Source organism: Cupressus sempervirens, chromosome 4, assembly GCF_028749045.1.
Source record: "Cupressus sempervirens isolate cs-2001-9-10 chromosome 4, ASM2874904v1, whole genome shotgun sequence".
In the NCBI taxonomy this organism is placed as follows: domain Eukaryota; kingdom Viridiplantae; phylum Streptophyta; class Pinopsida; order Cupressales; family Cupressaceae; genus Cupressus; species Cupressus sempervirens.
Window position 1 is genome coordinate 604,984,640 of NC_143121.1, and position 14,536 is coordinate 604,999,175.

At 38.9% G+C, this 14,536-nt stretch overlaps 3 protein-coding genes across 3 annotated transcripts in view; all 3 read left to right on the plus strand.

The window, feature by feature from the left end:
• The window catches only part of LOC149562680 (phosphoglycolate phosphatase 1A, chloroplastic-like), a 175,120-nt gene that overhangs the window by 30,284 nt on the left and 130,300 nt on the right, over positions 1 to 14,536 (plus strand). The window lies entirely within an intron of this gene.
• LOC149562681 (uncharacterized) lies at positions 5,068 to 6,008 on the plus strand. Its single transcript, XM_089824188.1, has 4 exons — positions 5,068 to 5,292; positions 5,410 to 5,562; positions 5,648 to 5,939; positions 5,981 to 6,008. Exons 1-4 carry the CDS (start codon positions 5,079 to 5,081, stop codon positions 6,006 to 6,008), a joined length of 687 nt encoding a protein of 228 aa, XP_089680314.1. The 5' UTR covers positions 5,068 to 5,078.
• Positions 6,127 to 7,453, plus strand: LOC149562682 (uncharacterized). The gene is made up of 2 exons (XM_089823913.1): positions 6,127 to 6,557; positions 6,693 to 7,453. Exons 1-2 carry the CDS (start codon positions 6,206 to 6,208, stop codon positions 7,274 to 7,276), a joined length of 936 nt encoding a protein of 311 aa, XP_089680039.1. The 5' UTR covers positions 6,127 to 6,205; the 3' UTR covers positions 7,277 to 7,453.

A 14,536-nucleotide genomic window follows, 5' to 3' on the forward strand; every position in this document is an offset into this window, starting at 1 on the left:
GAACCACCATCATTGACGTACTAAAATAGTAAGTCAATCACTGTGGACCCTTTAAAAATCTTGCTAGACCATGGGAATCACAATGATGGACTGGCCTCACTGACTACATGCGAATTGATAAAAATAGGGGACATTACAACGTAAAAACTCATGATGGTGGTTGCTTGCATGTTTGCTTATAATGAAAACACAAAATCTCATTATAAGTAGACATCTTTCTCTTCATCTTCACGCATTTTCCATACAACATCATTATTGTCTGCATATGCTCTCATACTCCAAAAATCCATTTTTATGAAAAAGTGTGTTGATATTTGCATACATTTGTTTTCCCAATAACTTCCAGCCATACCTTGCATTCAAAAGTTACATACGTCATGCTTGAATGCTCAAAAATACACAATGGATCCTCCTCTTGAAGATGTGTACTTATATTGTGGAATTTTCATGTCACAGTTGCTTGCGTACACACTTGTCATGATAGAGAATATCACTCCAGGTAAAGGTAAGGATAAACAAAAAATGGAGTACTAGTATGACCACTATCAAAACTCCATGCCTCTTTCACAAGTCACTTTGTATTGTGAAAACATCAAGGACATTGATATCTCACACTCGACTATCAACGATTTCTGGAAGAGAGTGGATGTTGCATCTACAAGTGATATGCTGTATATCAAACAAAGTGACATTCATCTAGTTTCTACTTTTCCTTTGGATTCCTATGAACTTGTGTTCATATGTGCCTACACCAAGAATTTGGATGTTCCATCAAGAACTATTAGAGATCAAGATGGGAAGATCATCATCAATCTGGATTCAGAAACTCTTGACAAACTCTTCCGAGTTCCACTTGCTTCTAGCATCACTATATAGAAAGCCTTAGAGAGATGGAACAATGATATGGTATAATGCAATAGGTATGTGAATGTCAACTGGTTGGTAAATAAGAGATATAATCTTTTTAGGTGGCCAAAAGGAGTGCGCCGTTTTGACTTCAAAGAAGGAAAGAATGATCTTATCACCTTGCTTAGTCACACTCTTGGACTCAAAGAATCCAATGTTTGAGCTGTGGATATACGAGTATATCTCTCTCATCATTCGCTCCAAACAAAAGATCTTTTGGGGAGAGATGATTAGTGATATGTTATTGGAGCAGCTGTCCTAACTCTCTTCTATGGTACTTTCTATATGAACTTACCTGGTGTACATTGCTGCTGCCCTAGGTTCATTGTTAGGCCTATCTACAAAGGACGTGACTATCCTCCCTACAAACTGCACAATTGACCAATTTTCAAAAAATCAAAAACATCATGGATTTTATTGAAAATTTCAGCATTTAATCTTCATGCTCTGCATAGTTTGTCGTCGAAAACAACAAAAAATTTGAAAAAAAATCACTACGTTTTTGTGAATCTGGAAAAAAAAAGTTTGACTTTGTTTTGTCTTTAGTGCATTTTGTCTGGAGATTAGCCTGTCCCATCTACAAAGGGTGATTGCATGACAACGCCTGTATGGGAGTATTTTGGTCAGCTCACCTTGAGGTCGAGCCGTATGCACTACAGGAGGGTGCAAGATGCCTTCTTTGGGCATAATATATGCCTATTCAAGAAAGAACTGCCAAAGAAGCGTGTTTGATGAGGCTTGGGCGAAAGTAAATGATTATGGCTATCTGTTCCTCCAGTTTCCCAACTTCACGTACATGAGAGTTGGTTATTATAGAGACAAGCCACATACTCTTCCAAGGTATCCTACAGATAACATCATCCTTATGGAGTTAGCAAGGCAGTTAATGGTGGTACAATCTTACCAATCTTCCTTGCATGGGCAAGGCATTGGTATTTCATCAAAGAATTTGTAATGTCCCCATTTTGGCGGTAATTTGATTTAATTAATTTAAGTAATTAAGTTGTCCAAAATAATGAATATTTTATGAGGATGACTAATTAATTATTTTAATTAAATAAATAAGTGGTATTAAGTTAATTATTTATAAAGTTATCAAATAAATAAATATTAAAAAGGTAATTTTATATTTAATTAATTTAATAAAGTGACTTGAAAAATACATTATAAAGTCACTTATTAAATAAAATAAAAATAATGTTCTGGAAGTTTTTGGAGAAAGTGGAGAAAAAGAATAAATAGGCATCTTGAGCTTCATTCTCATCATCCAGTTTTTTTCATTTCTCTTGATATCAGATTGTGAATACAATCACATGGTCTATTGTGAAGCCAAGGGTTTCAAATAGTCTATTGGTCTTTGGGAACGATACTTCCCAGTAGATCACATAACTGAGGAAGTGAAAGATCTTCCGAAGGGTTGCACTTTGGAAGTGGTATTCAGCCATTTCAAATTGAGTTTAATTTGTAGAGTCAGATTACTTAAGGGTTTGAGTTTTTGGAAACAGTCCGAAAAAGAAAATCCCAAAAAGCAGTCCGAAAAAGAAGATCCTAAAAAGCAGTTCGAAAAAGCAAAGCGAAAAAGCAGATCCGAAAAAAGCAAGTGAAAAAGAAGATCGGAAAAAGCAAAGCAGAAAGGCAGCATTGGAGAAAATTATTACAACCATATACAATCAGGTTCCTTTGGATATTACATGCATTGTTTTTATCATTTAGATGCATATTAGAAGGTAAGGCTGTAGGTGAAAGTTGTAACAGATTTAAGCATTATTCTTGCGGATGTAAGCCAAGAGTCTTGGCCATTTCATACTAGCATTGTAGTTAACATTTTATGTGCAATAAAGGAGACATAATTTGCTGGTCTGATATAGTGTAATTGAATATGTATTTATCATTCATGATTAGCTTATTAGTTTGCATGCCAATTGTTTGACAAAATGTCAATTGGCTGTAGGTTCTCTTTTTGGCATAAATAATGTTATAATTCTGCATACCAAGTGTTTGTATTAATGCCACTTGGCTATAAGTGCATTAACACCATCACAGGTTGTATTCCAAGTGTTTGTCAAAATTACTAGTTGCTGTAGCTGCATATTGCAAGTAGCTTCAGTCACATATATGCATTGAATATTGTCAAAATAAGTTGCACATTCATGTTAGGTCATTGTTTAGTCAATTTAGAGTCTTCTTGCAAGCATTCTTATTGATGCTAAGTGAAGAAAAGAGCCATAAAAACAAACTGAAATTTTATATCAGTCATATGACTCTTGTATGCAAAGTGTTTTCTTGAACCTTAATCAGCATTTTGGGAGCAGATTTGAGTAGGGTCATTACAGTGGTATCAGAGCGGTTTCCTGCTAGCCTGACTGGGTTATTTCAGAATAAATTCAATTATCAGTATGGCGTTAACAGGAGACAGGGATTTGGAAGAAAGAATGCACAATGCAAAGAAGAAATTAGATTGCCCATTTTAGCGAACAGAGGACCTTCTAAAAACTTTGGAGGAGTTGGAAAATTATTTAGGCAAGATTGATCAGTCAAAATCCGATGCTATGCAAACAGCTTTATCTCTAGCATTTGGGTCGTTGGTTAAGCCCCGCTTATTGAGAGATCATGATGAGGTGATAAGACTTGTAGCTCTCTCTTGCATTAGTGAAATCATGAGGATAATAGCTGGCCTTAATTCTTATGATGATCAGATTATGAGAGAGATACTTCACGCCAGAGTAACGAGAATCGCCATAAAATCGCCTGAATCGGCGATTCGGCGATTAGATTCAGCAATGGCGATTTTTTTGGAGTCGGAAATCGCCATTGCCGATTTCTTCAAGTGAATCGCCTGAATCGCCGATTCAGGCGATTCAGGCAAAAAATCGCATGAATCGCCTAGAAAAATCGACAGGAATCGCCCGCGGCCAATAAAGTATAGAGTTGTAAAATTTTAAAAAATTGCTTGGTTTTTTTACTTTGTTTTTGACCATTTCTCTTTGTTATAACCCTAAAGGGCCTTCTATTTATTTAACATGAGTAGAAGAGAGGAAAAGTGAGAGAGAAGAAGAGAAAAGAAAAGCCATAGGTTTCTAACCGGCAAGAAGAAAGAGCACAAAAGAGATCAGCAATCCATTTGGGGAGGCCATCAATTGCATTGGGAGCATTAGGGAGCCAATCTCAACACTCCTCAACTCATTTGCAAGAGGTAAGTGCTCTTTTTTTTTTTGCATGTTAGTGTATTATGCATTTTTTGTTAAATTTTTATAGTTTTCAAGATTTTTAGTTTAGATCTTGAATGTTCTTTATTTTTACTAAGTTGCAAACTAGGGTTTGTTGTTTTGTAGCTTTTATTAGCTTCAAACTTTGATATTTTACATATAAATTTTTATTGCAGCAGCCTTTGCTTTCATTTTTTGCAAATTCGCAATGGGTAGAAAAGATGAATGTTGGAAATATAACGAAGAGTTTCCTGGAAGAACCAAATATCAAACAAAATGTATTTTTTGTAAAGAAAAAATAACTTCTGGGGGTATTTATAGATTGAAATACCACATTGCTGCTATACCTGGACACGATGTTACAATTTGCACTCACCAAACTCCTGAGGCAAAACGCACTTACTTAATGGCATTAGAAAAAATTGAAAAAGACAAAGCCAATAGGAAAATGCAACTTGAAGGGTTAAGGGGTATTGGCTCCCATGTTCCCGCATCCGCATCTGCAGCCGCATCCACATCTGCATCTGCATCAGCTTCTGCATCTGTAGGTTGTGTTGGAGAGGGTTCTTCTAGGCCTCCTTTTTATCCTAGTTCTTCTGCTCATGCTGGTGCTAGTCGGTCACATACTGAGACAGAGTCCCACACCAACCTATTGCAGCCTAGAGTGCGGAAAAACAGAATGGATAGTTACTTTGTGCCCCGCACTACTCCTGGTTCCCAACCCACGCTTGAGGGCATGGGTTTGAACAAGGAAATTCATGATGCTGCCAGAAAGGAGATATGCAAATTTTGGTACTTTTGCAACATTCCATTTATTGCAGCCAGGTAATTGATTCTTTTTTCGTTGTTTTCTTTAAAGTTAAAATTAAAAGTAAAAGTAAAACTTTAATTATATTTACTTGTTTTATAATTTGAGTCTTTGACATCTAAATTTTTATTTGTGACAGGGCTCCTTATTGGCAGAACATGATAGACGCGGTTGCTATTTGTGGTCCGGAGTTTAAAGCCCCAACTGAGGCTGAGTTGAGCGGATACCTCTTGGATGAGATGGTAGAGGACATGAGGGCTGAGCTCGAGGAGAACCGAAAGGAGTGGATTGCAAAGGGTTGCACCATCATGACTGATGGTTGGACAGATAGGAGGAATAGAACACTCCTCAATTTTCTTGTATCCTGTGGAGGTAATTGATCATTCTACTTTCCTACATACATAATTGTAAATTTTGATTTGTTGAATGCTAATTTGTTGATGATCCATTTAATTTTAATATTCTAATTCGTTGTTTTGTTACTTGTAGGATATACCATGTTCATCAAATCCATTGATGCTTCCGCACATGTAAAAAATGCCACATACTTATGTGAGGCTATTGAGGAAGTCATAGCAGAGGTGGGAGAACAAAATGTGATCCAGGTGGTGACGGATAATGCAGCAAGTTATGTTGCTGCAGGTAAACTTTTAACTTTTCAAGTTTTGAAAATAAATTTATTTGAATTTTGAAATTTGAATTTCTAATTGACTTAAAATTGTTGTAGGTAAACTTTTGATGGAGAGGCACCCCACCATATTTTGGTCCCCTTGTGCGGCACATTGCATTGACCTCATGTTGGAGGAAATTGGCAAACTTGAGTTTGTCAAGTCATGTGTGGAAAGGGCAAAAAACATATGCAAATTCATTTATAATCATTCATTTGTCCTTAGCACAATGAGGAAGTACACAGAAGGAAAAGAGTTAGCTCGCCCAGGTATCACGAGGTTTGCCTCGAATTTCATCACCTTGCAGTCCTTGTTGACATCAAGGGATGAATTGAGGAGCATGTTTGTTGGGTGGGAGTGGATTTCCTCTTCCTATGCTACGACCACTGTAGGGATAGATGTGGCGGATTGCATATTTGATGAGGATGGTTTTTGGAAACCCGCTAGAGAAATCCTCAGGTAAATTTATTGCAATTTAACATTTAGTATTTTACTTTTACTTTAAGTTATATTATTTTATATTTAAGTTTTGACTCAAGTTTTTTGTTTTACTTTATATGTAGGTCACTGAGCCCCTTGTAGCTTTGCTACGAACTGCTGATGGGGAGAAGCCCTCTATGGGCTACATTTATGAGGGCATGGATAGGGCCAAGGAGGCCATCAGAGCCCAATATGCAGGAGTGCAGGAGAGGCATGGCCCTATTTGGGACATCATCGATAGGAGATGGCAGAATCAGCTCCATCGACCCATCCATGCAGCAGCTTACTTTCTGAATCCGGCATATCGTTTCCGTCCTGAGTTCAAGGCGGATGCGAAGGTTCTCACTGGCTTATACACAGTGATTCAGAGGTTGAGTAGCGATGAAGATAGCGCTGCTGCGATTGTTGAGCTAGACCAGTTCAACAATAAAGAGGGGCCACTTTTCTCTAGCAGGATGGCCATAAATGCTCAGACAACACTACAGCCAGGTAAAAATTAAATAATATATTCAATGTTCATGAATCTAGATTCTAATCTTAAAGTTGATTATGTAATTTTAGAGTTAACTTGTAATTTGTAAATGAGACTAATTGTTTCTATTTTCAATTTTTCCCTTATTGCAGATAGATGGTGGCAAATGTTTGGGGCCACAACCCCAAAACTTCAAAAAATTGCCATTCGTATTCTGAGTCAGCCAAGCAGCGCTTCTGGATGTGAGCGCAGTTGGTCCATGTTCGAGCACATCCATTCGAAGAGGAGAAACAGGTTGACAGTGCAGAAGTTGAATGATATTGTCTTTGTTCATTACAACCTCCGTCTTAGGATCAGACAGATTTTGGGCACTGACTCCTCTCCGATCATTCTAGAGGAGATTGATCCAGAATCAGAGTGGCTCACAGAGGTTGTGGATCCAGTCTTCACTGAGGAAGACCGTGTGTGGGTTGACCAGGTGGATATAGAGGCTGAGGCAGCTAGAGCACGTTCTTCAGGCATTGGTAGACGCACACGTGCACGCACAGGCACAGGCCCTAGCGACGTTCATGAGCCCATCTTACATGCAGGAGATATGGCTCGGCAGTCCTCTAGGACCTACATTAGATGCCTTGCTACTAGGCAGACTGGATACTCAGAGGCTGAGGCTGAGGCTGCAGCCGAGCTTCAGGATGATGTTGAGGATGATGATGATGACTATGAGTTTGAGGCTTGAGCTGGAGCCTTGTTTTTATATTTTGTTTACAGATATTGATACTGAATCATTGATAGACATATATTTCAAACTTTCATGGATCTTCATCTTAGATTCTTACATACATTTATGATTTGATGTCTTATGGATCATCTTACATACATTCTATGATTTAAATCATTGTGATCATTTGATTTCTATTTACTTCAGCTAGCCTACAATTTACATTTTAGATAACATAGTTACATATGTGATGGATTTTATGTTCCATGTTTATGTATGTTAAGTTTTAACTTCTATTTGATGATGTTATAGTGTGTTTAAGTTATATTCAATAAAGGGTGCATGAAATAAGTTTTAAATTGTTAAAATCTTTAAATTTAAAGGGTTTTTTCAAATTTGCCGATTCATTGCCGATTCATTGCCGATTCATTGCCGATTCACGATTCGATTCGGCCTTGCCGATTCCGATCCGATTCCGATTCTTGTTACTTTGCTTCACGCTATGGTAAAAAGCTTCGAAAAGTTGGACAACATCTGGGACCCTTATTTCACAAAAAGGGCAAGATTACTTGAAGTATTTGCAAGGTGTAGATTTGAAAACATTATACTAGCAATAGGTTGTATCGGTGACATTTGCAAGATGTTTAACACATTTTGGAATATTATGGATGAGTTTCATCCCAGCAGCGTATTAGCATCGATGCACTCCATCATGTTCACAATCTTGTTTGAGAAGGAGGATGAAATTTCTCAACTTTTGGCAGAAGATTTATGGTGGGTTTGGACAAAAACGAGGAATGTGTCACCCATGGCATGTACGTGGTTAAAGAGCCTGATTGATAGGCCTAAGGATCGAAGTACTTTTCCTATGACAGGCAAAAACTTGTATGAGGAGTTTAACAGACATGTTGATTCGATACAGGAAGACATTAGCACATCTTCAGGTAATGGTTTATCTGCATCATCTTCACAGGCAGAAGTGGTCACAGATGTTGTGCAAGTTGAGCCAGTTACATCAGAAGGTGATATCACAGGTACACAGGATTGTGTGATTGACACAGATAGTGATTCCAGTATAGTTGGGCTGGATAAAGTTACAACAGTTGAGGATACTGTCATGTTTGAGGATAGTACGGTTGATCAGAAAGTGAGCATTCAAGACTTTGCAGAAAATGAGTATCAGGCACAGTTGGATGCTTCTTCGCATGAGATAGAGGCTAGTAGTTCTTCACGTGTTTTGGCAAGCCAGCTGAAGATGAAGAAAAAGGATATTGTCGCGGCTTTATCTCATCATGACAGGATGTGTGGATTGATCGAGAATCACATTTGGATGATTCAACTGCAGGAGAGACAGAAAGGAGTCACGACAGGTTCTTCTTGTGACGACTTATAGCAGATCAAGAAAGGCATGAAAGCAATGAAGGTAAGTTACATACATCTACTTTCAGATCACGATCATCTCCTTAATCTTGTGGGGATATATTCAAATGCATTGAAGAAGGAAGAGGAGGCCGATTGATTTGCTCATGAGCGGGAGGATACTCGGAATTCCTTGATGTATACTCAGTTGGCTGTCCAGGGTTCTGAGAGACATGTGGACGAGCTTCGTCTCGAGGTGAGTTCAGTTTAGGAGTTAGCGCATATGGTAGGGACTCAGTTTTCTTTTACAGTCGGGTCACATGTTGATGATGATATGAGTATGTCTAGCATTCACACTCCGAATTTAGAGCTTGTAGTGGGTACAGTAGACAGGTGCGCGGAGTCAATTGGTATTGTTCACATTACTCAGGTGAGGAGTTTACTTGAGTTGCCAGTTAATTTCCATTCACGAATTAGTTGTTGGGATCCTTATCTTAGTACTTGGGAATGTTTTGATCGGAGATGTCTATCATTTTTTGGTAATAGTATCTGTTGCACCATCATGGACTTGATTAGTAGTTTACCAGGTGTAGTTCTCATCCATGCCAGCAGCTTGTCTGATGCTGGAATTAGTTTTTATACACCTGTGTTGGGCATTGTTCATGTATCTAGTCGACCATTCCTGTTGGAATGGGTTGATGATCTCTCAAATATGACAGAATTTATAGAAGAGTCCCAGGATCTGATTATTACAGATGACACCTAGGGGGATGTTGTGGACAGTGTCGAGGACTTAGTCTCTTCAGCGGGTTCCTTTGATACGGAGGTTTATGTTGATGCTTCAGTCACTCCGTTTGATGATACGAGTTTAGTAGTTGGTCTGCAGAATTTGGATGGCAGTATTACAAATGATAGCTATTATGAGGTTACTCCTTTGGACAGTGTACTAGGGGTAGAGTATAGTAGTTTGACCAGCCAACACAATCATGTGCCTAGTCAGCTGAGAGTTAGTGAGCGAGACATTGCTATTGTTTGTTGTTAGCCGACTGGATGGTTTCGGTGGTATTTTGTATTCTGTAGCCGACGGAGCGGCGGTGTTTCTGTATTCTGTAGCTGACGGTCCGGCGGTGTTTCTGTATTCTGTAGCCGACGGTTCAGCGGTTTTTTGTATTCTGTAGCCGACGGTCCGGCGGTGTTTCTGTATTTTGTAGCCGACGGTCCGGCGGTGTTTCTATATTCTGTAGCCGACGGTCCGGCGGTGTTTCTGTATTCTGTAGTCGATGGTCTGGCGGTGTTTCTGTATTCTGTAGCCGACAGTCCGGCGGTGTTTCGGTATTCCGTAGCCGACGGTCCGGCGGTAAATAGTTTGTAACGGATAGAATAATTGTGGCCGACGGACTCCTTCGGGAAGGTTCGGCAGTAGTATTTATATCCCGTCTGGGATCATTGTAAAGCATAATTCATCTACTATTGCGAATATTATTCTACTATTCATGTTCATTGTCTGTATGCGTTGATTCTTTTACCTGTACGGTAAACATTTGCGAGCATTTCGATGCTGCTCGTCAGTTGTTAGCAGTTTATGAATGAGGTTCTCCTACTAGTGATGAGCGGGGAGGCAGTTATCTTTCCTTGATAGGGATCCACTCTTTATGGAAGGCTATCTGGATTGTGAGACATAATTATATGGAGTTGGTAGCCAACAGAGATTATCTTATGGAGTGGGGCAGTACAACATATGACGCATTATTGGTCAAGGAAGATGAGGTGAGTGAGCTTACTCAGCAGCTCGAGGTGACTTCTGAGTTTCTTGAGAGTACACAGTTGGCTTTCGAGGAGTCACATTTTCATTTGGCTGAGGTGGCCATGGAGTTAGAGCGACTTCAGTCTTTACCAGATTCTGTACAGTCATAGGCCACGGTGTCTGGTGATCCGAGGATGTCCATGGTCAAGGTTGATAGAGGCAGTGAAGATGAGGATATATCTGTCCTCGATACCAGTATTGGCATGTTTGGTTCGTTTCCACTGGAGGAAGGATCAGTTGAGTTGGGCGCTGTAGTTGAGCATGGTGGTATGTTTGACTTGGTGGTGGTCTCTACTACGGATGGCAAGGAGACTAGTGATGTTGTATCAGAGATCATGTGTGATGTTGGTGAGCTGGCAATTGGCATGGTTTTTGCTAGTGATAGTACTCCCTTGGCAATATCTTCGGAAATAGTAGTTAGTTCCGGCTTGGTTAGTGATCAGTTGCAGTGGGTTGTATCACTTGTGTATGGCGAGCTATCGACTGAGGCTGGTTCTTTTAATCAGCATTATACTGCAAGGTATGTTCATCAGTTTGCATTGGATCTAGCTGTTGAGGACTTGATGGCCGTTAGATTTGGTTTGGGTTCTATTTCTTGCTGTTTATCTAGTGATGTGTTTCTGCCATCAGCGGTGCATAGGAGTTATGGCTATGAGATAGTGGCCGGTGATTTGCAGAGTTGTGTTGACTGCAGGAGTTGTATAGTATGTGGATTCTCCATACTGGGTACAATTTCATTCGAGAATGTTCACCATTGTTGCAGAGTTGGGTTGTACATTCCGCTTAGGCCAATGGAATGCGTTGGTGGTATTGAGTTGATACAACAAAATGATAGATGGATTGAGCAAATGTTGCAGGAGTTGTTTGGCGATGATAGGGACATTATGCAGTTCTTCTTGTGGGATCCAGGTGGTGAATTGCTTGAGGTCAAGCAATTTTAGGAGAGACAGACTGTAATGTCCTTGTTTTGGCAGTAATTTGATTTAATTAATTTAATTAATTAAGTTGGCCAAAATAATGAATATTTTATGAGGATGACTAATTAATTATTTTAATTAAATAAATAAGTGGTATTAAGTTAATTATTTATAAAGTTATCAAATAAATAAATATTAAAAAGGTAACTTTATATTTAATTAATTTAATAAAGTGACTTGAAAAATACCTTCTAAAGTCACTTATTAAATAAAATAAAAATAATGTTCTGGAAGTTTCTGGAGAAAGTGGAGAAAAAGAATAAATAGGCATCTTGGGCTTCATTCGCATCATCTAGTTTTTATCATTTCTCTTGACATCAGATTGTGAATACAATCACATGGTCTATTGTGAAGCCAAGGGTTTCAGATAGTCTATTGGTCTTTGGGAACGATACCTCCCAGTAGATCGCATAACTGAGGAAGTAAAAAATCTTCTGAAGGGTTGCACTTTGGAAGTGGTATTCAGCCATTTCAAGTTGAGTTTAATTTGTATACTCAGACTACCCGAGGGTTTGAGTTTTTGGAAGCAGATCCGAAAAAGCAGTTCGAAAAAGCAAAGCGAAAAGCAGATCCGAAAAAAGCAAGTGAAAAAGCAAATCGGAAAAAGCAAAGCAGAAAGGTAGCATTGGAGAAAATTATTACAGCCATCTACAATTAGGTTCCTTTGGATATTACATGCATTGTTTTTATCATTTAGATGCATATTAGAAGGTAAGGCTGTAGGTGAAAGTTGTAACAGATTTAAGCATTATTCTTGCGGATGTAAGCCAAGAGTCTTGGCCATTTCATACTAGTGTTGTAGTTAACATTTTATGTGCAATAAAGGAGACATAATTTGCTAGTTTGATATAGTGTAATTGAATATGTATTTATCATTCACGATCAGCTTATTAGTTTGCATGCCAATTGTTTGATAGCCTCTTTTTGGCATAAATAATGTTATAATTCTGCATACCAAGTGTTTGTATAAATGCCACTTGGCTATAAGTGTATTAACACCATCACAAGTTGCATCCCAAGTGTTTGTCAAAATTACTAGTTGCTGTAGCTGCATATTGCAAGTAGTTTCAGTCACATATATGCATTGAATATTGTCAAAATAAGTTGCACATTCATGTTAGGCCATTGTTTAGTCAATTTAGAGTCTTCTTGCAAGCATTCTTATTGATGCTAAGTGAAGGAAAGAGCTATAAAAGCAAACTGAAATTTTATATCAGTCATATGACCCTTGTATGCAAAGTGTTTTCTTGAACCTTTATCAGCATTTTGGGATCAGATTTGAGCGGGGTCATTGCAAAATTCTCAAAGGACTTGTGGCTATTCACTGGACACAATACCAAATGCCAAGAACATGGAGTTTGAACTAGAAAGGGTCACTTTGAAGAAGTTCATAGTGCGTGCATGTTTTGATTGGCGAGGCGTGAATGATAAAATCAGAATATCCTACATTCAAGTTCATCGCCTTGAAGACCTTTGGGTTGATTTGTGCACAAAGATGTACATTCATCATATGGACTATTATTGTTTAACCCTTAAGCAAATTGTGGACTTCAACCCTGCAGTGATCCTTGCAGGGTTTGAAGATGATGATCAAATCCCAGATTTGGAAGACATTGAATATCATCTTGGTAGGCTGCCTATCTCATCTCCATCCTACTCATCCAAGGAAAGCATTTCCATATTGGATCATTTTTTGTCTATTCTTGCCAATGCAAATATTTGGTTGAAGAAAAGAGGGCTGAAACCCATAAAGGTTAAGCTTGGAAAAGATTGTGCTTGAGGGGAAACCTACAAAACCTTAGAAGATTCACATTGATCTTAGTGATGATGAGCTTCCTCCTCCATCGAGAAGGTTCTCTCCAAGGAGACCCCCTCTTCCAAAAGTATTGGTCACAACCACCCTTCGTGATTCTACGCTAGCCTCAAATGAGTACAGCTGATTCACCCTTTCATTATGCCATTGACACTTTTCCTCCCAAGCAGTCACCATATCATGTGGATCCAACTTCGATCTAATTAGTTGCTCCTGCAGTTCTGATAGTGGAGCAATATCACAACTTCATGAGTGTGTTCAATGCTTATACCATGTACATCCCTAATGTTGTAGTTCCATCCATGACGTTGACGGATACTTCATCAGCGTAGTTTGAGCTATTCATGGCAGAAGTCACACACGTCTCATCTCCAGTGACAATCATGTACAAGGCCCTAGCTATTGTAACTACAGTTGCACAAACTGATCCGATATCCACTGCTGCTATGGACTCCTCTTCCTTCACTCATACTCCTTGGCTCACTACAATTACTCAAAAGAGGAAGAAGGAAGAACTTCCACTTGAGGAGCATGACTAATTTGGTTACAAAGGCCAAAGTTTCTAAGACCAAGAAGGCCAAAGTGGTGTCAAGGATCGTAGTGGGTGCTGATAACACCAAATATGCAGAGGTGGCTGAGCCTCGCGTTGAAAAAGCAAGATGACCAAATGCAAACTAGTCATTATGAGTTCACCACAATTGGATTTGGTAAACAATCTCACTTGGCTTGTCAATATGATGCACATGATGCTCTCATCTTGCTCGCTCAAAAGAATGAGAAGTTGTGGGAAAGGACGAATAGACCTAAATAGGAGATCGCTAGACTGCAAGACATCATTAAGAAGATGAAGGCCTCTTTTTTGACAATTAAGTCTTCACAACATGCAGTGCAGATTGCAAGAAAAGCTAGAGCTATGGACAATTGACGTGATTGTCTAGTGTCTCAAGGGGTGGATGTGATTAGGGATAGTTTTAGGATATTGAGACATGGGAGAGATATTTCAACAAGCTTGAAGGAGCTTCTTGCTTCATTTCATCAACTCCTCAAATCTTTCAAGGTGGCCTGAATGTGTGGAAGACCATGATTGAAGTTGACTTAGATGTTTTCCATGATTATTGTATTTTCTCTTTAGTGGAGATGTACTACAATACCTTGCATCTAATGAGAACCATAGAAAAGGTTCTGTAAATCCTAGTGGTTGAAGGTGAAGTAGCAGTACAACGTTTGCAAGACTAAGAAAACATGATCAACGATGGTTTTTCAGCAACTGACGTGTAATTATCACTAAAAGTGGAGAAGTCTTTGATGAGGGAGTTCTCATAACA